At 51.7% G+C, this 26758-nt stretch overlaps 1 protein-coding gene across 1 annotated transcript in view; it reads right to left on the minus strand.

Moving 5' to 3' along the window:
• The window catches only part of Myo15b (myosin XVB), a 40053-nt gene extending 19715 nt beyond the window's left edge, over nt 1-20338 (minus strand). Inside the window, exons 1-21 of the mRNA XM_045159068.1 lie at nt 18387-20338; nt 17849-17912; nt 17502-17611; nt 17260-17334; nt 16810-16906; nt 16451-16554; nt 16250-16313; nt 16034-16147; nt 15766-15927; nt 13874-13987; nt 13707-13765; nt 13501-13633; nt 12022-12117; nt 11686-11817; nt 9171-9296; nt 6434-6511; nt 6134-6249; nt 6002-6047; nt 5766-5890; nt 3519-3636; nt 3151-3314 (exon numbers count right to left, since the gene is read on the minus strand). Coding sequence (XP_045015003.1) covers nt 3151-3314; nt 3519-3636; nt 5766-5890; nt 6002-6047; nt 6134-6249; nt 6434-6511; nt 9171-9296; nt 11686-11817; nt 12022-12117; nt 13501-13633; nt 13707-13765; nt 13874-13987; nt 15766-15927; nt 16034-16147; nt 16250-16313; nt 16451-16554; nt 16810-16906; nt 17260-17334; nt 17502-17611; nt 17849-17912; nt 18387-20338 — 4049 coding nt within the window. The remainder of the gene's footprint in view (nt 1-3150; nt 3315-3518; nt 3637-5765; nt 5891-6001; nt 6048-6133; nt 6250-6433; nt 6512-9170; nt 9297-11685; nt 11818-12021; nt 12118-13500; nt 13634-13706; nt 13766-13873; nt 13988-15765; nt 15928-16033; nt 16148-16249; nt 16314-16450; nt 16555-16809; nt 16907-17259; nt 17335-17501; nt 17612-17848; nt 17913-18386) is intronic.
• Between the last annotated feature and the right edge of the window lie 6420 nt (nt 20339-26758).

Below are 26758 nucleotides of genomic sequence, written 5' to 3' on the forward strand. Positions count from 1 at the left end.
TGCAGTGGCTGGAGGCCCTGGTGTACCCATTCTCTCTCTCTCTCTCTCTCTCTCTCTCTCTCTCTCTCTCTCTCTGCCTCTTTCTCTGTCTCTCTCAAATAGGTAAGTAAAAATAAAAAAAATAGACAGGTGTGGTGGTGAATGCCTTTAATCCCAGCACTCGGGAGGCAGAAGTGAGAGGATTGCTGTGAGTTCAAGGCCACCCTGAGACTACATAGTGAATTCTAGGTCAGGCTGGAGTACAGTGAAACCCTACCTCAAACAAAAAAAAAAAAACAAAAAAAAAAAAAAACCCAGGTATGGAGAGATGGCTCAGTGGATAAGGCACTTGCCATGCAAGCATGCATACCTGAGTTTGGATTCCCAGAAGCCAGGTAAAGTTGCATGCTATAGAGGGTGTGTGTAATCCCAGCCCTCCTATGGCAGGATGGGAGGCAGAGACAGGAGAACCCAGGACACTTGGACCATCTAGCCTGGTGAATGCTAATTGTTCTGGTGAACAATGAGAGACTACTTCAAACAAAGTGGATGGCAAGGATTGACACCAGGGTTGTTCTCTGACCTCACACTTGCACACACACACAAGAGATCATTCTTGTAGAAAAGACAGCAATCAAGGAATCAGAACTGCAGGTTTCAGGGCTGGAGAGATGGTTTAGCTGTTAAGGCACTTGTCTGCAAAGCCAAAGGACCCAGGTTCAATTCCCCAAGATCCACATAAGCCAGATGTACAATGTAGCATATGCATCTGGAGTTCATTTGCAGTGGCTAGAGGCTCTGGGGCACCCATTCTTTCTATCTATCTCTGTCTCAAATACATAACTGTTGTTTTTTTTTTTCTTCCAAAACAGAGCTGGAGAACTGCAGGTTTGAATGGCCCCAGCAGTTAGGAGCATTTTGTGTGGTGTGGTGGGGGCACAGTGATGGTGGTGATGGTAACCAAACAGAAGTTACCTGGGATGTTGGAAAAAAAAAAAAAAAAAGAGTTCAGAGCTTGTGGTGATTTGACTCACGTGTCCCCATTAACTTAGGTGTTCTGAATGCTAGGTTCCCAGCTGATGGAGGCAGTGTATTGTTGGGGGTTGGGCTTATGGGTGTTACAGCCAGTTTTCTCAAACCAGTGTCTGGCACACTCTCCTATTCCTGTTGCCCACCTTATGTGAGCCAGGGGGTGACATCCACCCTCTGCTCATGCCATCATTTTCCCTTGCTATTGTGGAGCTTCCCCTTGAGCCTGTAAGACAAAATAAACCTCTTTTTCCCACAAGCTGCTCTTGGTTGGGTGATTTCTACCAGCAATATGAACCTGACTGCAACAGTAAAGTGGTATCAGGAGTGGGGTTGCTACTAGACACCTGACTGTGTGGCTTTGGCCTTTTGGAGCTGATTTTGAGGCCTTGGCCTAAGAGATGACTTGACTTGCATTGCTGTAAGTACAGCTTGATGAACTATTCTGGTCAGAATTGAAAGACCAGAATGCAGTAAGAACGACGGACTGTGAGGTTTGGCTTATGAGAGTGAGAAAGAGCTTTGCTTGGACTGGGGCTAGCAGTTTGTGTGAGAAGCTTGCTGTTATGCCCATGTCCTGAGAAGTTGTGCAGGGTTGCTTTACGTAAAAATGGACTGGTTTGTGCAGAGGGATATGGCACAGAAAAAATGAAATCTTTGGACCTAAACTACTGCTCATTCACCTGCAAATTGTTTGAGAGATTACAACCATTGAGATTGGGCCAGCTCACCTGCTCTGGGGCAACAGGAAGAATGTACTCTTTGGAAGGGGCCTGAGTGCTCAAGGAGTATCCTGTTCTTCCAAGTCTGCTTGATTCCCCCCTGGATTAACAAACTGGCACCCTATATTGTATTGTGGAGTAAAATAAATGCAGAAAGGAGAGGGTCATTGAGTTTGAAACACAGTTTTGTGTTTTGGAAATGGCCATGGGTAGTGTGAAGCAGGTTTGCTGGTTGCCTGCATGGAGACCCCATGGGGCCATGAGAATGAACTGTGGATTGCAGTGGAGACCCAGTGGAGATGCCAGGACCATGAGATGGCTGCCAAGGAGAGCTGTCGGCCCTGATAAAGTTTTCCAGGACTGAGTAGCCTAGCTGGAGGGGTGGAATTGGAACTCCAGAGATTTGTTGCTGGTTAGATTTAGAGACTTGTCACTGGCTACAGTTGTTGGGTTTGGAGCTACAGAGTTTGGTGTTTGTCCTGTTTAAATCATGTATTTCTTGAGTATTTCTTCACTGTGCCCAATGCCATTTTTTGCAGTGTGAATGTTTATTTTATGCCGTTATGGCTTTTTCTGAGATTTTTTTTTTTTTTGGTATTATGGCTCAGTTAAAAGATCTTGGACTAGGGCTGGAGGGATGGCTTAGCAGTTAAGCCAAAGGACCCAGGTCCGATTCCCCAGGACCCACATAAGCCATATGCACAAGGGGGCACAAGTGTCTGGAGTATATTTGCAGTGGCTTGAGGCCCTAGTGCACCATTCTCTCTTTCTCTTTCTCTGACAAATAAATAAACAATAAAAAATGTATTTAAAAAAGATCTTGGACTATGGGGATGTTTGAACATCATTGGGATTGATAAATACTATAGGGGATTTTAAAGTTGGATGAATGCACTGCATTTTACATCATGTAGAATTATCAGTTTATGGGGGCCAGGGGTGGAATGTGATGGCTTGATTCAGGTGTTCCCCATAAACTTAGGTGTTCTGAATGCTAGGTTCCCAGCTGATGGATATTTGGAAATTAACACCTCCAGGATGGAGTGTATTATTGGGGCGGGCTTGTGGGTTTCCCCATGCCAGTGTTTGACACACTTTCCTGTTCCTGTTGTCCACCATAATTATGTTGGCCAGGGGGTGATGTCCACCCTCTGCTTATGCCATCGCTTTCCCCTGCCATCCTGGAGCTTCCCCCTCGAGCTTGTAAGCTAAAATAAACCTCTTTTTCCCACAAGGTGCTCTTGGTTGGGTGATTTCTACCAGCAATGCGAACCTGACTGCATCAGAGCTGAAGAGATGGCATTGGGACAGGTAGACTTGTCCCGAGACCCCATATCACCCCAATTCTGCCCCACCACAACAAAGAATTGGCCACAGCCTCATCCTCCCACTTTGGTCCTTATCTGTAGCACCTGCCCACCTGGCCTGGAGCCCTCTAACACGAGCCTGCATCCGGGGCAGAAGGCGGAGGCGCTGGCGAGAGATGCAGGCGCGGAGGCCACGGTGCAGGGTGAGCAGGGCTTGGGAGCGACGCTGAGCCCAGAGCTGCTCCAGTTGCCGCCAGCCCTGTTCCCGCAACAGGGCCTGTGGGCAGAGGCATGGTCACCTCCTCTTCTCCCTTGGCCTCAGCCTCCCACTTTCAGACGCACAATCTATTCTGGAATTCCCAGGACAGCCTGCCACTCAATGCAACTCCACTACCCCCACCCGGACAACCCCCGGATCCACAGCTTGTCCCTATCTGTCCCAGCATGGCTATGTCTGCCAAGCAATGACACTCACACCCACCTGGGTGGCTCCAAGGTGATAGAGTGGTGACTCAGCCCCCAGCACCTGGCCGAGGATAGCACCACATCTCTCCTGGTCAGAGGCATCTTCCTGTCCCCCTGGTCCCAGTGCCCGGAACCTGTCCCAAGGACATAAAGTCAGGTCATAAAAGTGAGGCCCTCCTTTCACACTTGGTTGACACCTGTTACTCTTTTATAGTCTTGTAGTTTCTAGGTCATATGACAACTTGGGGAGCCCCACTAGAGCCATGTGCTTGGCAGAGCTGTGACACCTGGCAGAGAATGGAACAAGTGGGCTCTCTGCCCCAGAGAGGAGACAAGTCATTAGAACAGTGTGGCTCGTGCCATGAGGCCACTCTGGGCCGTGGGAGCCACAAGATGATGCTCTAGCTTCCGTCTGTCATGGACGTCAGTATGCGTGTACACAGTGGGGCTCCAGGTGGAGCTGTGGAAGGGAGGCTGAACAGCAGACAATAAACACGTCAGAGCTTGAGAACAGCTGTGCTCACTTCCCCTCACCAGGCCTCTGGGCTCAGGACTTTCTGCAAGAGGTGACAGCTGCTGAGCTGGCAAGTGACCCAGGGCAGGGACAGAACCTTCTCTACCTAGCCTTCCCAGCACCTAGCTCAAGGACAGGTGTACACACACCTTCTGCCTGTCGTGTCTCTACCTTTCAACCAGGATGTCCCAGCACCAAGACCATCATATGCAAAGAGGAATGCCAGAGCCCCGGGTAGGGCAACCCCCTCAGAGTCCCTGAGAGGTTGTCCAGGCAGCAACCAAGGCCAAACTTGCAAACAATAACATGAATGGTCACTAGCTTTCCTAGAAATTCCTGAACTCCCCAAACAGCTGTCCCTACCCTTATCATGCCGTGAGACCCGCCTGCTTCCCTAGGCTGCCCCTGCACCTGCCAGCCCTCCTCCATCTGAAAGGCTCTGTTTTCCCTCCTTCTTCCATATCTCACTGACTCAACAACCACTGCATGGATACCTACTGTGCCCACTTGGGCTCCACTGAGCTCCCAAGGCAGGCAGGGCCCCACCTCATCTACAGCAGGGCATTAGCACTGAAGAGGGACAGAGAAAGGCAGGAGAGAGAGAGAGATGAATGAAAACAGAGGAGGAGGCTTGTGGTGGCACAAGCCTTTAATCCCAGCACTCGGGAGGCTGAGGTAGGAGAACAAGAACCACATTGAGTTTGAGACTAGCCTGGTGCTAAGGAGTAATCTCCAAGTCAGCCTGAGCTAGAGTGAGACTACCTAAAAAAAAAAAAAAGAAGAAAGAAAGAAAGAAAGAAAGAAAGAAGGAAGGAAGGAAAGAAAACTGCACTCAGGAGGCAGAAGTAGCAGGATTGCCATGGGTGCAAGGCCACTCTGGGACTACGTAATGATTTCCAGGTCCACTTGGACTAGAGTGAGACCCTACCTCAATAAACAAAATAAGAAAGAAAGAAAAGAGGGCTGCAGGGATTGCTCAACGGTTAAAGGTGCTTGCTTGCAAAGCCTGATGACCTGGGTTGAATTCCCTAGTACCTACATAAAGCCATATGCACAAAGTGGTATGTGCATCTGGAGTTTGTTTGCAGTGGCTAGAGACCTTGGCACACCCATTCTCTTTATCTGCCTTTCTCTTTCTCTCCCTCTCTCTAATAAATAAATAGAAATAAATCTAAAAAAATAAAAATAAAATAAAATAGCCAGGTATGGTGGTGCATGCCTTTAATTCCCGCATTTGTGAGGCAGAGATAGGAAGATCACCATGAGTTCAAGGCCACCCTGAGACTACATAGTAAATTCCAGGTCAGCTCTGGGCTGAAAAAACAAAAATTGGGCTAGAGGGATGGCTTAGCAGTTAAGGCATTTGTCTGCAAGGCCAAAGGACCTAGGTTTGATTCCCCAGGTCTCACGTTAGCCAGATGTACAAGGGGATACACGTGTCTGGAGTTCATTGTAGTGGCCCTGTTGTACCCATTCTCTCTCTATCTCCATCATATAAGTAAATAAATAAAAATAAAAATACTAAAAAAAGAAACCTTTTTAATAGAATGCATGCTACTTCCAACCCTATCCATTAAAAAAAATTAAAAAATAAAAAATAAAAAGTAGTAGAAAAGGGGAGGAGGAAAAGAGTTGGAAGTCAAGCCAAGGGGAGCCCCCTGGGTCGGCCAGGATCCCCTGCCTAGTAGCCTCCCTGTCAGGTCCGCCCCCATCTGCTGTGTGTATGGCTGCCCTGCCCTGGGGTCTTACTTGGCCAGGAAGGCCTGGAAGGGTATTCGAACAGGGAAGTGGGCACTTCGGATGCCTATGGTCTCCAGTATGTCGGCCTGGTGAAGCTGCTCTGCAACATATTCCACATCAAAGAGGCCTGGGTGCTGTGGCCAGTGACAGAAATGATGAGAATTAGAGCTAGGTGCTTAGGGCTGAGAAAAGGGTCTTGGAGGAGAGGACGAGGTGTGGGGGAGTGGCAGAGGGAGGAAGCTCACCTTTCCAGGGTTGGGATTGAGGCAGTGGACGAAATAGACATGGCTCCTGTTGGGAGGAAGGTAGGGTCACTGGGTTCTGACCAGCTCCTCCTGCCAACTACCTGTAGGCTCACTGAGGGACACCATTCTCACCTGCCTAGCCGAGCTAGGAGGGCCCCTAGAGACTGCTGGAAGCGAGAGGCCAATGTGGGCCTGCCTTGCCCTCCTCCAGCCTGGTGTTCAGTCTCCTGGAACAGTGTGCCCACCAACTGCAGGACAGGATGGGACTGAGCTGCTCCCACCCACCACATGGCCCACCCACCGCATGGCCCCGGAGAGTCAGAATTTGAACCCAGACCCTGACAGGTTTAGCCCACTACACATGGTGCCTGGGACTTGAGGCTCAGGATGGAGAACAGAGTGTGTGGGCACCCCGGAGGGCTACTAGGGCACCTGAAGCTGGCTCTGCCTGAGCATGTTGACCACCGTGGCATCTAGATGGTCCTTGTTTCTGTGCAAGAACTTGTGGACCTGCAAGAGTGGTACAGGTTGTCGGAAGCAGAGCCAGAGGGCTGGGTGCAGGCGCAGCTCCTTCTCAGAAGCCAGCAGCCTCTCCACAGTGCTGTCTGAGGCTGCCTTGTCCTCACAACCCTGGGTGGGCACCTGGCCTTTCTGGTTCATTCTATCAGAGAGCCTACTTCTTAGTAAAGTGCTTCCAGTCTGGTGGCTTCAGGACGCCTTCCTTCCTCCTCAGTCTCCTCAGTACTGTCTTAGTTCCCCTCAGGCATTTCTTCTCCAGTTAGAACTTCACAATAATTTTTATCCAAATCCACTTCCCTCCCATAGGAATTCCATCAGGGTTTTGGCTGGAACCACATTACTTTCCAAATTCTAGCCTGGGTAAGGTGTCCACAAGAACACAGGTTTTCTCTCCATTTTCAAGTCTTCTTTTCTTTGTAGTTTTTTTGTTTTGTGTTTTTCGAGGTAGGGTCTCACTCTAGTTCAGGCTGATGTGGAATTCACTATGTAGTCTCAAGATGGCCTCGAACTCATGACAATCCTCCTACCTCTGCCTCCCAAGTGTTGGGATTAAAGGCGTGCACCACGACGCCTAGCTCTTTGTAATTTTTTTTATGAGTGAGAGAGACAGAATTGGCAACCAGGGCCTTCAGCCACCGCAAGCAGACTGCAGACACGTGCGCCATCTTGTGTGCAAGTGCAACCTTGTGTGTTTGCATCACCTCATGTGTCTGGCTTTGTGGAATCTGGAGTGTCAAGCCTGGGTCCTTAGGTTTTGCAGGCAAGCACCTTAACCACTAAGCCATTTCTCCAGCCCATGTCTTTTTTTTTTTTTTTTTTTTTTGGTTTTTCGAGGTAGGGTCTCACTCTAGCTTAGGCTGACCTGGAATTCACTGTATAGTCTCAGGGTGGCCTCGAACTTACGGCTGTCCTCCTATCTCTACCTCCCGAGTGCTGGGATTAAAGGTATGCGCCACCACACCCATCTTTCACTACAGTCTCTTGCCACTGCAAACAAATGCCAGACACTTGCACCACTTTTTTTTTTGTTGTTGTTTTGGTTCTGCTTTTCGTGGTAGGGTTTCACTCTAGTCCAGGCAGACCTGGAATTCACTATGTAGTCTCAGGGTGGTCTTGAACTCATGATCCTCCTACTGCTGCCTCCTGAGTGCTGGGATCAAAGGCTTGCACCACCCCGCCCGGCTGATTTTTTTTTGGAGGGGGGTGCCTAGGACCAAAGCCAGGGCCTCACACTTCCCTCAATGACTCTCCTCTTGGGGCAGGTCTCCCTGGGAGATGTAGGATTCAGAAAGGGGGAGAGGAGAGGCTGGAGAGATGGCTTAGTGATTAGGCGTTTGCCTACAAAGCCAAAGTACCCCAGTACCTATGTAAGCCAGACACACAAGGTTAGCACATGCATCTGGAGTTCATTTGCAATGGCTCGAGGCCCTGGGCGTGCCCATTCTCTTTCTTTCTTTTTTAGTATATTTCATTTATTTAAGAGAGAGAAAGAGAGAGAATGGGCACACCGGGGCCTCTAGCCACTGCAAACGAGCTCCAGATGCATGTGTCCTCTTGTGCATCTCACTTACATGGGGCCTGGAAAGTCAAAACAGGATCCTTTGGCTTTGCAGGCAAATGCCTTAACCACCAAGCCATCTCTCCAGCCCCCCATCCTCTTTCTTTTTTAAAATTTGCTTATTTTTATTTATTTATTTGAGAGCGACACACAGAGAGAAAGAGGCAGACTGAGAGAAAGGAGAGTGGGAGCGCCAGGGCTTCTAGCCCCTGCAAACGAACTCCAGATGCATGCGCCCCCTAGTGTATCTGGCTAACGCCCCATCCTCTTTCTTAAATAAATAAATAAAAATATTTTTAAGGGCTGGGGAGATGGCTTAGCAGTTAAGTGCTTGCCTGTGAAGCCTAAGGACCCCAGTTCAAGGCTCGATTCCCTAGGACCCAGGTAAGCCAGATGCACAAGGTGGCACATACATCTGGAGTTCGTTTGCAGTGGCTGGAGGCCCTGACACGACCATCCCCCACCTTTTTTTTTTTTTGATGTAGGGTCTCACTCTAGTCCAGGCTGACGTGGAATTCACTATGTAGTCTCAGGGTGGCCTTGAACTCACAGCAGTTCTCCTACCTCTGCCTCCTCAGTGCTTAAAGGCGTGCGCCACCACGCCTGGCTCTTTGTTTCTGCCTTTCTCCCTCTGTCTGTCACTCTCAAATAAGTAAATAAAAATAAACCAAAAAAAATTTTTTTTAAACCAGGCATGGTGAGTTTGTGGCCACTCTGAGAGTACACTGTAAATTCCAGATCAGTATGAGCTACAGCAAGACTCTACCTTGGAAAACCAAAACCAAAAAACAAAACACATAAATACAAATGCTGTCTCTATGTTACCACACCCCTCCTGATGATGCTATAGGACAGGAGAAAGGAAGCCCCAGTGGGCACAGCAGACTGTCAGGGTTCTCAGCTCCAGCTCCAGGCTTATGCAAGTCTCATCCAGAACCAATAATGTTTAAGGTGTGTCCTGTGGCTCAGGTGGACATGCCACTAAGGCTCTTACCTACTACTCTTACCTGCCGGGTGATTCATCTCAGGAGAGGTCACTAAGGTCACACTACCTCACTGATTCACCCTGGAGTGTGCCCCAAGACCAGATACCTGGTAAGTGACGGTGCCTGCGTAATGTCGCACTGTGAAGATAGGCAAGGGCAGCTGGGGCTTGGCGTAGCTCGGGTGATCACCATGGTGATAGTGGCACTTCTGGAGGAAGGTGTGGTCCGTGGCCTGATGAGGGACAAGTCACACTTCCCTCAGGCTTTATCCTGCCGCTCGTTCCCTGCTTGGACCTCACTCCCACCACGTGGCCCCAGATCCACATAGCGTAGTTTGTCCCCCAAAACTACTTCCTCAGATACGAAGTCAGTCCATATTTGAGTTCCTATAAAGAATTCACTCTCTTTCTCAATGACTTTACTTTTTTCCCCCTCACAGTATGGTCTCACTCTAGCCCAAGCTGACCAGGAACTCACTCTGTAGTCCCAGGCTGGCATTGAACTCACAGCAATTCTCCCAAGTGCCTCCCAAGTGCTGGGATTAAAGGTGTGCACCACCACACCCATCTGTGTTTCCTTTTTGAAAAAGAAAATTATTGAGACAGAGAGAAAAAGAGACAGAGAAACAGAGGTAGATAGAGAGCATGGGTGCACCAGAGCCTCTAGCTGCTAACTAATTCCAGATGCATGTGTCACATTGTACATCTGGCTCACGTGGGTCCTGGGGAATTGAATCTGGGTCCTTTGGCTTCGCAGACAAACATGTTGAATCACTAAGTCATCTCTCCAGCCCTATTTTTCCTTTTTTTTTTTTTTTTTTTTTTAGGTAGGGTCTTGCTCTAGCCCAAGCTGACCTAGAATTCCCTATGTAGTCTCAGGGTGGCCTTGAACTCATGGTGAGCCTCTTACCTCTGCCTCCCGAGTTCTGGGATTACAGGAATGCACCACCATGCCCAGTTTATTTTTCCTTTTTTTAAAAGACAGTTAGCAGGGCTGGGTCTATCTTGCATATTCCCATATAACTCCAGATGCAAAAAGTGGTGCATTCCTTTGCAGTAGCAAGAGACTGCGGCACAGCCATGCAATATGTATCCATGCAAATTAACATATAAAATTTTTTCATGAAATTTATTTTTATTTTACTTTTATTTTTCAAGGTAGGGTCTTGTCTTAGCCCTGGCTAACCTGAAATTCACTATGTAGTCTCAGGGTGGCCTCGAACTCCCAGCGATTCTCCTACCTCGGCTTCCCAAGTGCTGGGATTAAAGGACACCCAGCCCTTAAATTTTTTATTTTATTTATTTATTTATTTATTTATTTATCTATTTATTTATTTTTGAGGTGAGGTCTTGCTAGCTGTGGGTGCCAGACATGGTGGCCATGCCATTAGTCCCAGCACTCAGGAGGCAGAAGTAGGAGGATCGCTGGGAGTTCGAGGCCAGCGTGGAGCTACAGAGTTCCCAGGCCAGCCTGTGTTGGAGTGAGACCCTACTTTGAAAAAAAAAAATTATCAGCCAGGTGTGGTGGCGTATGCCTTTAATCCCAGCACCAGCAGGCAGAGGCAGGAGGATCGCTGTGAGTTCGAGGCCACCCTGAGACTCCATAGTGAATTCCAGGTCAGCCTGGACTAGAGTGAGACCCTACCTCGAAAAACCAAAGAAAAACAAAACAAAACAAGAATTATCACTTCTTTCCACCACACTGTGGGATTCAAGAGGGGAGGGACTGGATCTATTCTTGCTCACCTTTTACCCTTAGCACAGTCCCTGGCACACAAATTCCTTCCTCTCTCCTTGCTTCACATGTGTCATGGGTAGAGAAGAACCCTTGAGATAGCCCCAGGTGGCCTGGAGCTCAGTGGAACGCAGAGCAACGCCATGTGAACAGAGCCACAAGGTGCCTGCAGCTGAACAGCCACAGGACCCCACCTCTTCCAGTGTTCACACATGAAGTAGGTCGAGGCTGCCAGGTGATGGGGAGCTAGTCAGGCTTGGTAAGCCCTAGTTTATTCAAGAAGCACTTGTAGGTAGTTCATTTGGTACAATGCTTGCCTAACACACATAAAGCCCTAGGCTCCATCTCCAGAGCCTGTTAAACTGGGTGTGGGGGCCCATGCCTGTAGTCCCAGCATTGAGGAGGTAGAAGGATCAGGAGGTCAAGATCACCTGGACTACATGAGATCTTGAAGAAAGAAAGAGGGAGGGAGGGAGGGAAGGAAGAAGGAAGGATGGATCAAGGAAGGAAGGGAGAAGGGGAAGAAGGAGGAAAGGGAGGAATGGTAGGTAGGAGGGAAGATAGATTTGTGTCGTGGATCCCCTGGGGCTTGAGGTTCATTCCCTACCAGTGATGCCTGAGTGTAGCTACAGTGAACCTGCAAAAGCCTCACTCAGGTCCCCATTCCTGCCCACTAGGCCCTGCTGTCCCCCTTCTATGGCTGGATGTGGCTCCAGATTACTCAGAGATGAGATGTGAGCCCAGCTCTGAGGGGATCCAAGGCTCTGGGTAGCTTCTCTGGACCTTATAGCCTGGTTGTCCCCCGGGGAGTCCTGCTGGCTCCAGTATGGCTGCCCAAGGCTTCCACTCCCTGTCCCCACTTCTGAAAGTCATTGCCTCACTCTCACCTGGGGCAGCCATGTCTGGGCATCCAGGATACTCAACAGGCTGTGAGGATGGCCCACTAGGAGGTCCAGGCAGGACTCCCTCCGAGGTTGGGCGACATGAGCCCAGGGCAGCAGCTCCCGCTGACACTCCTCCTGGGAACAGAGCATTTGGCCACTTACAGTCCACGTTCTGGGGGCTCATTGATCTGCAGCAGGTATGACCTTCCCATTACACAGATGAGTAAACTGAGACTCAAAGTGCTGAGATGCCCTTTGGGAAGGAAGATTTGGGGTAGGGTTTCCTATGTACTACTTTGGCTTCTGTGTCCCCTGATTTGTCTGTGAATGGCTCCCTACCTCCTCCTGGGCCACCAACTTCTGGCTGGAGAAGAGCTGCAGGCGCTCACTGGCCAGATTGCTGCAAAGCTGCTCCAGGCCATTCACCCGTAGTGCCTGGGGCACATAAGCAGTGAGGGGGGGTGTGCAGGAAGTGGGGGGCTGTCCCCACTCTTCTCTTCAGGGTGCAGGACATGGTGGTTTCCCGGGGCTGAGGCTGTAGCCAACAGGGTCAAATCCAAGGGACCCTGGCACAGCTCTGGCCACCACGACTCTGCCTCAGCCATACACTGGGCCTCCCTCCAGCTCTCACACTCCACCACCACGGTGAGCCTTTGGGGCTCTGCTCACGGCCGGCCGGCCTTAGGTCTGGTGGGTGACTCTTCCTGGCTATCTAGCACACTGACTAACAGAACCCTATGTCTTCATCAGCAGTGCCCCGGGCTGCTGCTGCCTCCAGGAAGCTTTCCTCCCTGCTTCCTGTCCAGCCTGTGTACTCTTCCCCTTCATATCACTTTGTATCAAGCACACACACGTGGGCCAAGGACCTTCTTGGAGAGTAGGCCACCCAAAGCAGTGGACAGTGCTGTGTCCCATGCAGGAACCAAGGGGGACACCTTCTCTCCATACAGCCCCTGACTTGCTGCCCTTAGAGGCTAATAATCTTTGGGAAAAGGATGCAGAGGGGCTGGAGAAATGGCTTAGTGGTGAAGGACCTAAGTTCATTTCCCCGATACCCACATAAGCCAGATGCACAAGGTGGCATGTGTCTGGAGTTCATTTGCGGTGGCTGGAGGCCCTGGGGTACCCATTCTATCAGCTCAGATTTGAGGGATTTCTCTCTTCCCTCCTCTCTTGGTGTGTGGGAGGTAAGGCTGTGGGGCAGACCCATCTCTGTGTCCATGGGCTTGGAAGGCCAAGTAGGACGGTACTCTTCAAAGGTGATGTCAGGACAGGACAAAGGAGGGCAGTGTCTGCACAAATGGACCCTCTGGGTGGGGCTTCCATGACCCCCACATCATTAACTGGGGCGAGGTCACACAGCTAGTAAAGGGCAGGGCTCACACTTGGACGCTTCAGAGCCTCTGCTATGGAGCAGGACCATGCAGGCTGCAGTGGGTTCCAGCTCCTGCCAGGGAGAAACCAGGAGGGCTCCCAGCCCCGGGGAAGGAAGCAGGCCCTGCTTGGAAAGGCACGTGGGCACGTACCAGGCACACCCATCTCTTAACAGCATACAGCTGGAGGCAACTGAAGCCAGGGCCCCAAGGTTCACTGTGACCCTCAACCAGAACTAAAGCCCCAAGATGTGGGGCCCATTCCCTTCCGCCTCCATCCCAGAGATGGGCGCCTCCTTAGCCCTGCCAATGCTGCTTAGCTCCCAGGAGGAGGAGCCAGCAGAGGCACAAGGCCAGGCAGGCAAGGAGCTCAGTGGGAGCAGGAGAACCCCCCCCAGAACTACATCACAGCAAGACAGACATGCTGCCCTTCCCAAGGGGTGACCTCAAAGCCGTAGACATCCACGACAGTGATGGTGCCCACGCTGCCCCCCTCTCTAGAGGGAGTGAGCCTCGCGTTGATCCTCCTCAGTAGCCAGTCGAAGAGCCGTGAGTACAGGGCCTTGGCCAGGGCATCCCTGCAGGCACCGTAACTGAGCCACGCGGAGCACAGTGCCAGGCCGGGCTCGACTCTCCCATTCCTAAGGCTACCTGGCATCAAGGGCGCTTTCCAAGGACAAAGGTCTAGAGACCGGGCCATAGGGAGTGTCCTGAAAGCCAGAGGAGCCCACATAGCCTATCAGGACCGGGATCATTTTGGTATTTTCCCTGCAGGCACTCCAGGTTGTAGTCCCACCTCCCAGGACCTCCGGGCTCACCATGACTCTCCGGGTGACAGCCCCTTCCAGGCGTTCGGGCGGCATGCGCAGCAGCCGGGCTGCCATGTGGATCTCAGCCCAGCTGGACACGGCAGCCACCTCCTGGAACTCCCGCTGGACAGGAGGGGAAAGCCCTGCTTGTGGCATGGACATAGCCCCTCCCCCTCCCTCCAAGGGAAGGGCAGAGTGTTGCTTTGTCCAGCTACCTGCCCTGTCATGCAAAGGGCACATGGGGCATCCTGGACTATGGGAGGGGACAGGCTCTGGGTCTGAGAGCCTTTAGTGTGAGTCTTGACTCCCCCCTCCTCCACTTTTTTTTTCTCACTCTAGCCCAGTCTGACCTATGTGGTCTCAGCAGACATATTTTTAAATAAGTTCTTTTAACAACATTGTGATTTAAGAGCTGTTTCCCCTTTAGCAATAAGGTAGTGGAGGCTCAGGGAGATAAACCAGACTGGCCAGAGCTTCCCATTGTGTAAAAAGGGAAAGTCAGAAGTCAGCTTGGGCCAGGTGTGGTGGTGCACACCTTTAATCCCAGCACTTGGGAGGCAGAGGTAGGAGGATTGCCGTGAGTTCGAGGCCACCCTGAGACTACATAGTGAATTCCAGGTCAGACTGGGCCAGAGTGAGACCCTACCTCAAAAAACAAAAAGTCAAGTAGCCAGGTGTGGTGGCAAACACCTTTAATCCCAGCACTTGGGAGGCAGAGGTAGGATTGCTGTGAGTTTGAGGCTACCGTGAGACTACGGAATGTATTCCAGGTCAACCTGGGCTCTAGAGAGACACTACCTTACAAAAAAATGTCAAGTGGGCTGGAGAGATTGTGTAGTGGTTAAAGGTGCTTGCCTGCAAAACCTGACAGCCAGAGTTTGATTCCCCAGTACCCATGTGTGGTGGCTTGGATCAGATGTCCCCCATAAATTCATGTGTTTTAAGTGCTTGGTCCCTAGCTGATAGCAATTTGAGGGGGTGGAGCTTTGCTGGAGGAGGTGTTGTTGGGGGTGACTTTGGGGGTGTTATAGCCAGCTCCCCCTTGCCAGAGCTAGGCTCACTTTCTTTTATTTAATATTTTATTTATTTATTTGCAGGCAGAGAGAAAACACACACACACACACACACACACACACACACAGAGTGAGTGAGCAAGCCAGGGTCTCCAGCCACTGCAAACAAACTCCAGATGCATACATCACTTTGTGCATCTCGCCTTACTGAGGAATCAAACTGGGATTGTTAGGTTTTGCAGACAAGCACCTTAACCACTGAGCCATCTCTCCAGCCCTATGCTCACTTTCTTGCTGCTGTTTTCTACCTGCTGTGGCAGAGGTGATGTCCAGCCTTTGCTTGTACCAAGCTGTCCCCTGCCATCATGAAGCTTCCTCTCCAGACTGTAAGCCAAAATAAACCCTTTCCTCCCATCAGCTGCTTTTGGTCAGGAGCTTTGTCCCACCATCATGAAGGTAACTCTAACACCATGTAATGTGGCACATGCATCTGGAGTTCATTTGCAGCAGTAAGAGGTCCTGGCATGCCCATTCTCCTTCTCTCCCTGTCTCTCCCTCACTCCCCTCCCTTTTCTTCTCACTCTCAAGTAAATTTAATTTAATTTAATGTGTCAAGAGATCTCCCCCATGCTCATCTCATTACAGCTGCTCAGTTTCAACAAGTGCTCTTCTTAGGGATGGCAGCTGAATGCAGCGGGCACCAGGAGGGATGCAGAAATGTCAGGGCTCAGTTTTCTCACTTATGCAGTGGGGATCTGCTTCACGGGGCAGCCCAGGGTTGGGTGACTTCCTACACACAATGGTTTGGCATCATTGTCATAGCCCTGATTGTGTAAACCATCTCTGCCCACCTAACCTACCCACTGACCCTGCCCACAGGGAGCCCACCTCTGAAGAAGAGAAGCAGATGTTGCCCAACTGCAGAATGGTGGCCAGTACAGCCCAGATTTCAGTCAGCTCCTCTGGGCACAAACCCAGCACCTGCAGGGCCTTCAGCAGCCTTGCAAAGTCCTGGGCATCTTCCTTGCTCTGCAGCCTGCAAGCTCCACCCTGCAAAGCACAGCAGGCTAGCAAGCAGGGCCTGGCATTCCCACAGCCTCCTTAGTGCCCTGGTTGCAATCCTTGCCTGGGCACACCATGAGAGCTTTGCTCCTACCTGGTTGAGGTAGTAGTAGGTCTCAGGCCCTTGCAGGGAGAGTTGCTCACGCTCCGTGGGGTCCAGGCCTGCCAGCAGCTCATAAAAAACATGGAAGCTCCGTTCAGCCTGTGCCTTGGGAAGAACAACTGGCTTGGGAATAGCCAGGCTTGAGCCAAGCTCCTCCCTCTCTCCCACTCAGAACTGGAAAGGCATGGGTAGGAGGCTGGCTCTTACCTGAAACACCACTCTGGACGTCTCAAGCAGATAATGGGACACAGAGGCTCCCACAACGACCCCCCTATGGGCACAAGAGATAAGGTAAGATTGTCCGTAGTACCTACCCAGAGGCCTGAGGCCAAGGGCAACAACCCCTGCTCCCTAGAAAGATAACCCACAACAGGTGCCATTGTGCCAACTTTAATCCCTCTCACTTACTGCTGTAGGCAGAGGCATAACACTTGGCCAAAGCGGCTGGCATTGGCATTGAGGATGGTCTTGGCGTGGCCAAAGCTACTGAGCACGGGCAACATGTCCTCCAGCTGTGTGAGGGTGGGGGCACTCATGTATCCCTAGGATGGCACTGATATCCTGCCCATTGAGGGTCCGTCTCTATTCTGCTGGCCACAGCAGTAGATGGCCCATTGTGGGAGTTAATCCCATCAGAAGAGCCCCACTTCCCACCTCTGCAACAAGCAAAGCCAGGAGAAGCCAGAGGCCCACATGTTGGTCCCTCTTGGTTTGCTGGGAAATTGCCAGTTGCTCTCTGAGGGGAATCACTTCCAACCAGATCTCACCTGGCATCCACTGGTCCTTGCCTGCTCCTGCTCCAGGTTGCTTAGAAACTGCACGATCTTCTTGGCAGCCTCAGTCTTTCCAGAGCCGCTCCGCCCCCTGCAGGAGAGAGAGGCTAAGGGATGGCTGGAAGCCAGGAGGGTCTTAAGGAACAGGCACAGGGACCTTGCTCCACTGAACCCAGGTAGTGGAGATGGACCATCTGGAAGCAATACTTTCCCTGGAGAGAGCTCCCCCCACCCCAGAAATGTGGACACAATAGACCTGGAGCCTGGAGGCCAAACAAAAAGAAGAGCCACTCTGAGGGCCTTGTGAAGCAGGAGTACAGTCCACAAGGACAGTCATTCTCCTGAAATGCTGTCCAACAGGGCATCTGGTCAGTGGCTTCTAGTGACAATCTCAGGCTTTACCCCACATCCCCTCAGGATGGCTCATGGACAGCCAAGACTCACCCCAAGAGGATACAAGGGTCCTGCCCACCACTCTGAGACAAGCCATAGGCTGCTGCTCCAATGGCAAAGATGTGTCTGGGGGAGGAGGGTGGAAAATAAGAAGGCTGCCAGAGATGGGTATCTGGGGCCCTCCTAAGGTTAGGCAGATGTGCCCATAGGCCCCAGGACCTAAGTCAATAGGACACACCGGGGCCTGGCAGTGTGGGAGACCAGTGCAGGGGCAAAGGGGCAAAGTCACATACGGGGTGTTGTTGGAGGACTTCCTGGGACAGTAGCTTGCCATAACCTCTGCTGAGAAGAGAGGCAGAGGCTGGTGGGGGTTCACAGCAAGCAGGAGGGGTCCCCCAAAAGTCTGGGAAGAAAGCAGAAGCTCTCATGAGAAGGAAGCAGGGGGAAAGCAAATGCAGGACTGTGACGGACCCCAGATTAGCAAGACCACGGTATTGGTACCCCACCCACCATGTCCTCTAGGACCCCAGGCAGAGCTGGGATGAAGAGGAAAGAGAAGCCCCAGGAGTTCTGGGAATCCCTCTGTCTCTAGGAGGACGGGAATCCAGCCCACCACCCTTCCCTGTGGCCCCTCCCATACGTAGAAGTGGCCTAGGTGAAACCTCTTCTTGAGGCACAACAGCACGGAGCTGTCACACACCAGCCTGTGGAGAGAGCAAGGGGGAGGATGAAGGAGCTAGGGGATTAAGGACGTCCTGAGCCACCGACTGCAGGGAAGCCTGAGGCAACATGTACTGGGCTCTTCAGTGAACTGTCCTACCCATGAGGGCTGCTGACTCAAGAGAAGCTCTACACCAGCTAGACAAGAAGTCCCTCGGTTGGCTTGGTGGCACAGGCCTGTTGTCCTAACTGCTTGAGAGGCTGAGGCAGAAGGACTACAAGTTCAAGACCTCTGTGGGCATCTTAGTGAGATCCAGTCTCAGAACAAAACGCCGAGAAAAGGCTGGAGATACATCTCAGTGGTAGAGTGCTTGATCACTATAATATGCACCACGCCTTGGGTTCAATCCCCAGAGCAGATGGGTGGGAGACTCCCCAAAGGTTCACTTGACTTCCACCCCTCACCTGCCCTTTGAACTATGAGCCAGGGGTGGTCGGTTTGGAACTGCGCCCCTCACCGCAGTCGTGCAAGATCCTCGACGTCTTCCAGGTCCTCTCGGAGGCTCCTGCCCTCCGTACCAGGGAAGGACGTCGTCTCCAGGCCAGGCTGGAGTCCCAGCTCCAGTTGTCTTTCCAGCGCCGCCTCAGCGTCATCCTCGGGCTCCCATCGCTCCCTCGGGGATCCGCTGGGGCTCTTGGGCCTCAGGCGCGTCTCCAAGGTGAGTCGGGGCAGCAGAGCATCGGCGTCGTGCCCGGGGTCCTCGCGGAGGCCTGAGCCCTGAGCCCAGTGCACCGGGCTCTCGGCTTCCAGGGTCTCCGGCTCCGCTTCGCCGCTGGGGCGGTTCTCGTGCCCGTGGGTCTCGTGGTGGGGGGCCGGGGTCAAGGTGGAAGCCTGGTGGGGGCCGACTGGCCCTTCGCCAATGGCCCGTCCCCTCTCCCTGTCCTCCGCGGCCCCTGCGGGGACGTCCGTGGACACGTCTGAGCTCCTGCTGCAGCTCGACGCCCTCGCGGCCCGGTGGATTCTGGGGAAGACCACCGCGAACTTGGGATCTGGACTCAGGTCCTCGTCTTCGGAAGGGTCATCCGGGTTATTCCGTGCGTGCTGAGGGCTCGTTCCGCCGCCAGGAGGAGCCCGCGGCGACCCCGCGAGTCCCGCTAAGCCAGCCAGGCGCAGGGCTAGACGGCGCCGCAGCCCGGGCGCCCCGCCCCGCCCCTCTTCCGCCCGAGGCTCCGCCCCCTGCCGCTCGCCCTGAGGAGCCGGCGTAGCGCGCAGGCGTCCGCGCACGCGCAGTCGCAGCCAGCGCACGAGGCCCACGGCCCGCGCCACGCACTGCAACCGCGCTTTGAGGCCCGCGCGGCCGGCGCCCTCCGCCGAGGGCCTCGCGCGCAGCCTGCGGAGCATCACGAGGGCGGCCAGCGGCGCGGGTTCCCTCGGTCCTCCTTCCTGCGCATCGTCCCCCTCCGTGCACCCCGCCTCGCCCTCGCGCGCAGCCACCTGCACCGTCCCCATCACCTTCCCCACCTGGCGGCCCCCGGAGGCCCCGGCTGGGTCGCGCTCGGCGTCCTGCGGCTCAGCGCCCGGTCGCACTCCGCTGTCACTCGCGTCCGAGGTCGACCTGGAGCGCCCAGGAAGCCGCGAGCTGCCGGGGACGCGCGCGCAGCCGCCTTCGACGGCGCTGGAGACCGTGGCTTCCCCGCCCGGCTCTGTGTCCGGGGACCCGGGGACCTGGGTTGCAGTTCCTGGGCTCCAGTCCGTGTCTGGCCCGGAATCCTCACTCGCCCCCCGGGGCCCCGTCTCCGACGACCCTTCTCCCGGGAGCTCGGTGGCTTGCCCGTCGCTGCCCCGGGCGTCGCTGCTCAGACACTCGCCTGGCACCGGAGTTGACTCGAGCCCGGGTTTGGCGCCTTCGGGGCCGGTGTCTGTACGCTCCGTCGTGGGCCGCAGCCCCAGGACCCCGCCGCCCTGGCCGCTGCTCCCGCGGGCCTCGCTGTCCACGCAAGAGCTGCCTCCGTCCCGGCCCGACGTGTCCCCGTCCGTGCTCGCAGCCTCCCCACCGCCCCGCGCAGCCGGAGGTCCCCGCTCTTTCCCCCTCCTGCGCCCACTGCGCTTCTCCTTCCCTTCTTCTTCCCCGGGGACGCGCTCCTCCTCCGTGCGCTCCCCGCGGCTGTCCCCGCGTCCCCGACGCCGCGTGCTGCCTCGCCTCTCCCTGGCCCCCGGTGGCGTCCCAGTCCCTGCCCTCGTGCGGCCGCTGTCCTCTCCTGCGGGCTTCCTGTGGCCTGCGGAGGTTCCCTTCGTCCCAGTGGCGTCCGACTCCCTGGCAGGTCTCGCCTTCCGCGCTTTGCTGCGGCCGGGCCGACAGTCCCGGCCCGCTGCGCCGTCAGCACTGCCAGACCCAGACTCCGGCTCCGCTGAGGTCGGCCTCCCAGGTCGTGCTCGGCGCTGGGGCGCTTTGCATTTGCTCCCGCCCATGGTTGTCCGAGAAAAGACTTGTCTGAAACGTTTTCTCTTTCTGGGAATCTGCCTGTCCTCCTGGGTCTCGGTTGTGTGCCGCTATGCCCTCAACAAGCTCGGGCTGTCGCAGGGCTCCCGCCTTAGGCATGGGCATCAATAATGCAAGAGGCAGCGGGTCCTGACCCCCTTGGCTAACAATGGAGTGGAGGCTAGGGAAAGAGGAGACGCTTCCGCGCTGGACAAAGACCGTGAACCGGGCAACGGGCTGCTGGCACTCGCTGCCAAGCCAGAGTTACCTGGCATCAGACCAGACTTAAGGGCCAGGCACCATCTACTCCAGCCTGGCTATTTGCTCGCCAAGAGGGCAGAGTCAAAACTGTCTGGGTCCCCTTCTTCATCTGGGGGCTCCAGGAGACAGGAACCAAGGGGGCCCAGTATGCAAAGGAGCACCTTGTGAATTTTGTTCTTTTCATTGTGAAATATTCTCTACTAAAAAGTGTATAAAATACAAACTTACACATTGCACTGGTGATAAGCAGATGCCTGCAACCCACTGTGTTCATAGAACCTAACCAGACCTGATAGGTTCCTAATTATCCCACCTTGTGTGTTTTAAATAATAATTTAGGGCTAGAGAGATGGCTTAGTGGTTAAGGTGCTTGCCTGCGAAGCCTAAGGACCCAGGTCCGACTCCCCAGGATCCCCCCCATAAGCCAAATGCATAAGGTGGCACGTGCGTGTGCATGCGTCTGGAGTTGCTTTGCAGTGGCTAGAGGCCCTGGTGCACTCATTCTCTCTCTGTACATATATCTGTTCCCCTCCTCTCAAGTGAATAAATAAAATATTTAAAAATAATGCCAGGTGTGGTGGTGCACGTCTTTAATTCCAGCACTTGGGAGGCAGAGGTAGGTGGATCACCATTAGTTCAAGGCCACCCTGAGACTACACAGTGAATTCCATGTCAGCCTGCACTAAAGTGAAGCCCTACCTTGAAAAACAAAAAAAGTGAAAATAAATTAAAAATAATAGTTCAGGGCTGGGGAAATGGCTCAGTGGTTAAGGCGTTTGCCTGTGAAGCCTAAGGCCCCTGGTTCGATACCCTAGGACCCACGTAAGCCAGATGTGCAAGGGGGCACATGCGACTGGCGTTCGTTTGCAGTGGCTGGAGGGCCTGGTCTACCCATTCTCTTTTTCTCTGTCTCTTCCCCTCTCTCTCTCAAACAAATAAGTACAATATTTAAAAAAATAATTCGGCCTGGTGTGGTGGTGCATGCTGTTAATACCAGCACTCGGGAGGTAGAGGTAAGAGGATTGTCATGAGTTGAAGGCCACCCTGAGAATACAGAGTGAATTCCAGGTCAGCCTGGACTAGAGTGAGACCGTACCTTGAAAAACCAACAATAAAATAAAAAGTAATAATAATAATTTGCAGTGCTGAAGATGAAACCCAGATGTACTAGGCAAGCACCTTACCAGTGAGCTTACACTCTTGGCCTCATTAAATATTTTAATTAGTCCATTTTAACAAGCCCTCATTAATGCACCCCATTAAAACCCCCTTAAATATATATATGTATGTATTATCTACATTTTTTTTCCAGGTAGGGGCTCACCGTGGCCCAGGCTGACTTAGAATTCACTCTGTAGTTCTACACGCCCGGCTCGTGTGTCTCAATTTATTTACTTGAGTATGTTCAACCACATGTGTGTATAGGCACCCAAGAGTCTCTTGCCACTGCAAATGAACGCATGCAGCTTTATACGAGTGATGGGTGATGGGGAATTGAACCTCAGGCTTTGCAAGTGTCTTTAACCTCTGAGCCATCTTCTAAATATGTATCTTTGAGCAAGTAGTTTTGCCTCATGGTTCAAAATCACAAGAGAAGGGGCAGGAGAGATGGTTTAGTGGTTAAGGCACTTTGCCTATGAAACCTAAGGATCCAGGTTCCCACATAAACCAGATGCACATGGTAGCCCATGTGTCTGGAGTTCATTTGTAGTGGCTAGAGGCCCTGGCATGCCCATTCAACCTGCCTCTTTCATAATAAATAAGTAAAAATAAAACATTTTTTAAAAGCATAAGTTTCCTATACCTGATTCTCAGCTACTCAGTTTCCCAAAGGCTACCTTTAAAAAAATTATTTACTTATTTATTTGAGAGAGAGAGAATGGGTGTGCCAGGGCCTCTAGTCACTGCAAACAAACTCCAGACGCATGAGCCACCATGTGCATCTGGTTTATGTGGACCTGGAGAATCAAGCCAGGGTCCTTAGACTTTATAGGCATGCACCATAGTTATTAAGCTATCTCTCCAGCCCAGGGCTATTCATTTAATTTTTTAAAGATTGAATAACTTTATTGTATGTGCTGTATTTTCTACATATTTTTTTGTTTATTTTTACTTGAGAGTGACAGAGAGAAAGAGGGAGGGAGGGAGGGAGGGGGAGAGAGAGAGAGAGAGAGAAGGGGGGGAGAGGGAGAGAGAGAAGGGGGGGGAGAGGGAGAGAATGGACATGCCAAGGCCTCTAGCCACTGCAAAAGAACTCCAGATGCATCTGGCTAACGTGGGTCCTGGGGAATCGAGCCTCAAACCAGGGTCCTTAGGCTTCATAGGCAAGCACTTAACCACTAAGCCATCTCTTCAGCCTTGTATGTGCTATATTTTTTAAATATTTTTACTTTATTTATTTGAGAGAGAGAATGGGCATGATGGGTTCTCCAGCTGCTTCAAATGAACAAATGCATGTGCCACTTTGTGCATCTGGCTTATGTGAATACTAGGGAATTGAACCTGGGTCCTTTGGCCTTGCAGGCAAGCATCTTAACCACTAAGCCCTCTCTCCAACGCAAGGCTACCCATTTTTGTATTTTCTTCTAGAACCGTTCATCCAGAGAGAAGTTAATCTTACTTCCCATTTAACACAAGTGGAAGCTTATCTAAATCACAGCCTTGTATCTTCACCGATGTGTGCGTGTGTGGTGCTAGGGATGGGACCCAGGGAGGCCACTGAGCTACATCCCCAGCTTTCTTCACTGCCTTTTTTCTTTTCTCTCTCTTTTTTTTTTTCTTGAGGTAGGGTTTCACTTTAGCCCAGGCTGACCTGGAATTCACTATGTAGTTTTCTAGTCTCAGGGTAGCCTTGAACTCATGGTAACCCTCCTACCTTGGCCACCTGGTTGAGAGAAGAGAGAATGGGTGCACCAGGGTCTCCAGCCACTGCAAACAAACACCAGATGCATATGGTCTGTTGTGTGTCTGACTTTACATGGGTATTGGGGAATAGAACCCAGGTCGTTAGCTTTGCTGGCAAGTGTCTTAACCACTGAGTCATCTCTCTAGTCCATTCACTGCTTATTTTCACTCAATAACTTGACTTGGAGAATTTATAGTACACAGAGAGCTTTCCTCCTTTTTCTTTCCAGTCGTATAGTAAGTATGCCAACAAATTAACATACTAGAATAACCAATTGTTGCTGATAGAATTTTTACATCTGAAATGGATGCTGTCTCATCTCATCTTTCACTCAGTGACAGACAACACTAATTTCACACAAATCCAAGTAGAATTAACCCCTAGAATTAAACTTGCTGGAGCACAGGCTGTGTGGGTTTGTAATTGTGAGGTTTCCAAACTCTCCTTCTTAGAGGGACGCTGACCCAGAAGACCACGTGTTCACATACAACACCAGCACGTCTGCAGAGAGCTGTAAGCTGCTCTTCCCGCTGACCCCGCCCCCCCCCCCCCCCCCAGACGGCGAAGGCCTGTGGATTCAGAGGGTTTTTACATCCTGCAAAGAGTAGAATGTAGGGCGAGGCATTCCTTCACACAGTGGATTATTGTACAGCATTGAGAACCACATACAACTTCCAACAATGATATATGTGGATAATCTTGTAACCGCAGTGGTGAGTAAAAGAAGCCAGGCAGGAAAGAGTAACCACGGCGGACTCTGTTTATAGTTAGGGGAAAAACAGGCAGCGTGGTCTGCAGCATGGGCCCCCAGGATGTGGATGGTGCTGTGCGTTCAGTTTGTGGGGATTAGAGTTGAATTTCTATGACCCATACACCGCCGCTGTGAAGTTTATAAAGAGAACATGGAAAAAAGCTAACTATTTTGCCCCAAATAATAACAGCAATAGCTAGTAGCATGTTAGGGCTTCTGTCCTAGGTACTGTTCTGGGCACTTTGCTATTTTATCAGTTGCTTTGTGCCAGGGCAAAATACTGGGCCAGAGGCAGCTGAAGGAAGGAGTTGACTTCTGTTTACAGATCCAGAGCCCATCATGGCATATTAAATAGTATTAAATTTTACTTATTTGAGAGAGAGTGCTGGGGAGAGAAAAATAGACAAACCAGGGCTTCCAGTCTTCTTTTTTTCTCAAGGTAGGCTCTTGCTTTAGCCCAGGCTGATCTGGAATTCACTATATAGTCTCAGGGTGGCCTCGAACTCACAGCTGTCCTCCTACCTCTGCTTCCCAAGTACTGGGATTAAAGGCATGCACAACCATGCCCAGCTTTATTATTTATTTACTTATTTTCTAAGGTAGGGTTTCACTCTAGCTCAGGCTCACCTGAAATTCACTATGTAGTCTCAGGGTGGCCTTGAACTCATGGTGATCCCCTCCTATCTCTGCCTCCCGAGTGCTGGGATTAAAGGCATGCGCCACCATGCCCTGTTAATTTTTTTTTTTTTTTTTTTTTAATGAGAAAGAGCAAGAGACAAAGAATATTGGTGGGCCAGGGTCTCCAGCCACTGCAATTGAACTCCAGATGTGTGCACCATTTTGTGCACATGTATGACCTTGTGCATCTGGCTTACATGGGACCTGGAGAGTCAAATGTGGGTCCTTAGGCTTCACAGGCAATTGCCTTAACTGCTAAGCCATCTCTCCAGCCCTGCTTTCTTTTTAGACAGCACAGAAAAAACAAAAAAACAACACAACAACAAAAAAACCCAAACTGTGATGTTTGATTCAGGTGTCCCCCATAAACTTAGGTGTTCTGAATACTAGGTTCCCAGCTGATAGAGATTTGGGAGTTATAGCCAGCTTATTCTTGGTAGCGCTTGGCACACTCTCCTGTTCCTGTTGTGCACCTGATGTCGGTCAGGGGATGATGTCCAACCTCTGCTCATGTCATCGTTTTCCCCTGCCATCATTGGAGCTTTCCCCTTGAGCCTATAAGCCAAAATAAACCTCTTGCTGGGTGTGGTGGCACCCACCTTTATTCCCAGCACTTGGGAGGCAGAGGTAGGAGGATCTCTGTGTGTTTGTGGCCACCCTGAGAATACACAGTGAATTCCAGGACAGCCTGAGCTAGAGTGAGACTACCTCAAAAAAACAAACAAGCCAGGTGTGGTGGTGCACGCCTTTAATCCCAGCACTCGGGAGGCAGAGGTAGGAGGATCACCATTGAGTTCAAGGCCAACCTGAGACTGCATAGTGAATTCCAGGTCAGCCTGGGCCAGACAGAGTAAGACCCTACCTCGCAAAAACCAACCAACCAAACAAAAAACCAAAAACACTTTTTCCCACAGGCTGCTCTTGATTGGGTGATTTCTACCAGCAATGTGAATCTGACTGCAACACAAACCAAAACAGCACAGGACCTAACCACAGGCATGCCCAGAGGCTGTCCTAGTATCATCACTCACAGGTGATTCTAGGTCCTAGCAAGTTGATAGTTAATATAAACCATCACCGTGATGAAGTCATCGAATCCTCTAAGGGACAGGTCTACAAAGACACCCGCTTTATGGATGAAACCACCGGAGCACAGAGCTTCACTGTTAGAACTGGCTCCAAAGGCCCAGCTGGAGAATGAGTGTATGGTGTTGACCCCAGCTAACATCACAGCTCCAGTCCCTTGGTGCCCCCTATACAAGGTGCCCTGTGAACTCTTGGGACAAGCTCTCAAGATCGCCAGGCTCACTGAACCTCCTGTCATCTTGAGTGCTCTCCTCTCCCGCCTGGTGACACAGGCCAGGGCTGACTTCTCACCCTCAGAGCTGTTTCCTTCCTGAATATCATTGTACTTAACTTGCCTCTGAACTCAGGAAGGGAATATGGCCTCATTGATGATAAGGAAATGGCTTAAAGAGGTTAAGGGAACTGAGGACAGTCTGCTAAGTGAGGAGTGAGGATAAGGCCTCCTGTCCTTTGGTTCCCACTCTTCTGCTGAGTCCACTTTTTTGCTGGGAATCAGCTTTGGAATGATCCTTGCTGCGGTGGTTTGATTCAAGTGTTCCCCATGAACTTGGGTGTTCTGAACACTAGGATTCCAGCTGTTGCAGTCCGGTTTGCATTGCTGGTAGAAATCACCCAACCAAGAGCAGCTTCTGGGAAAAAGAGGCTTATTTTTGCTTATAGGCTCGATCGGAAGCTCCACGATGGCATGGGAAAAACGATGGTATGAGCACAGGGTGGACATCACCCTCT

The sequence above is a fragment of the Jaculus jaculus genome, chromosome 9 (genome assembly GCF_020740685.1).
Source record: "Jaculus jaculus isolate mJacJac1 chromosome 9, mJacJac1.mat.Y.cur, whole genome shotgun sequence".
NCBI classification, from domain to species: Eukaryota; Metazoa; Chordata; class Mammalia; order Rodentia; family Dipodidae; genus Jaculus; species Jaculus jaculus.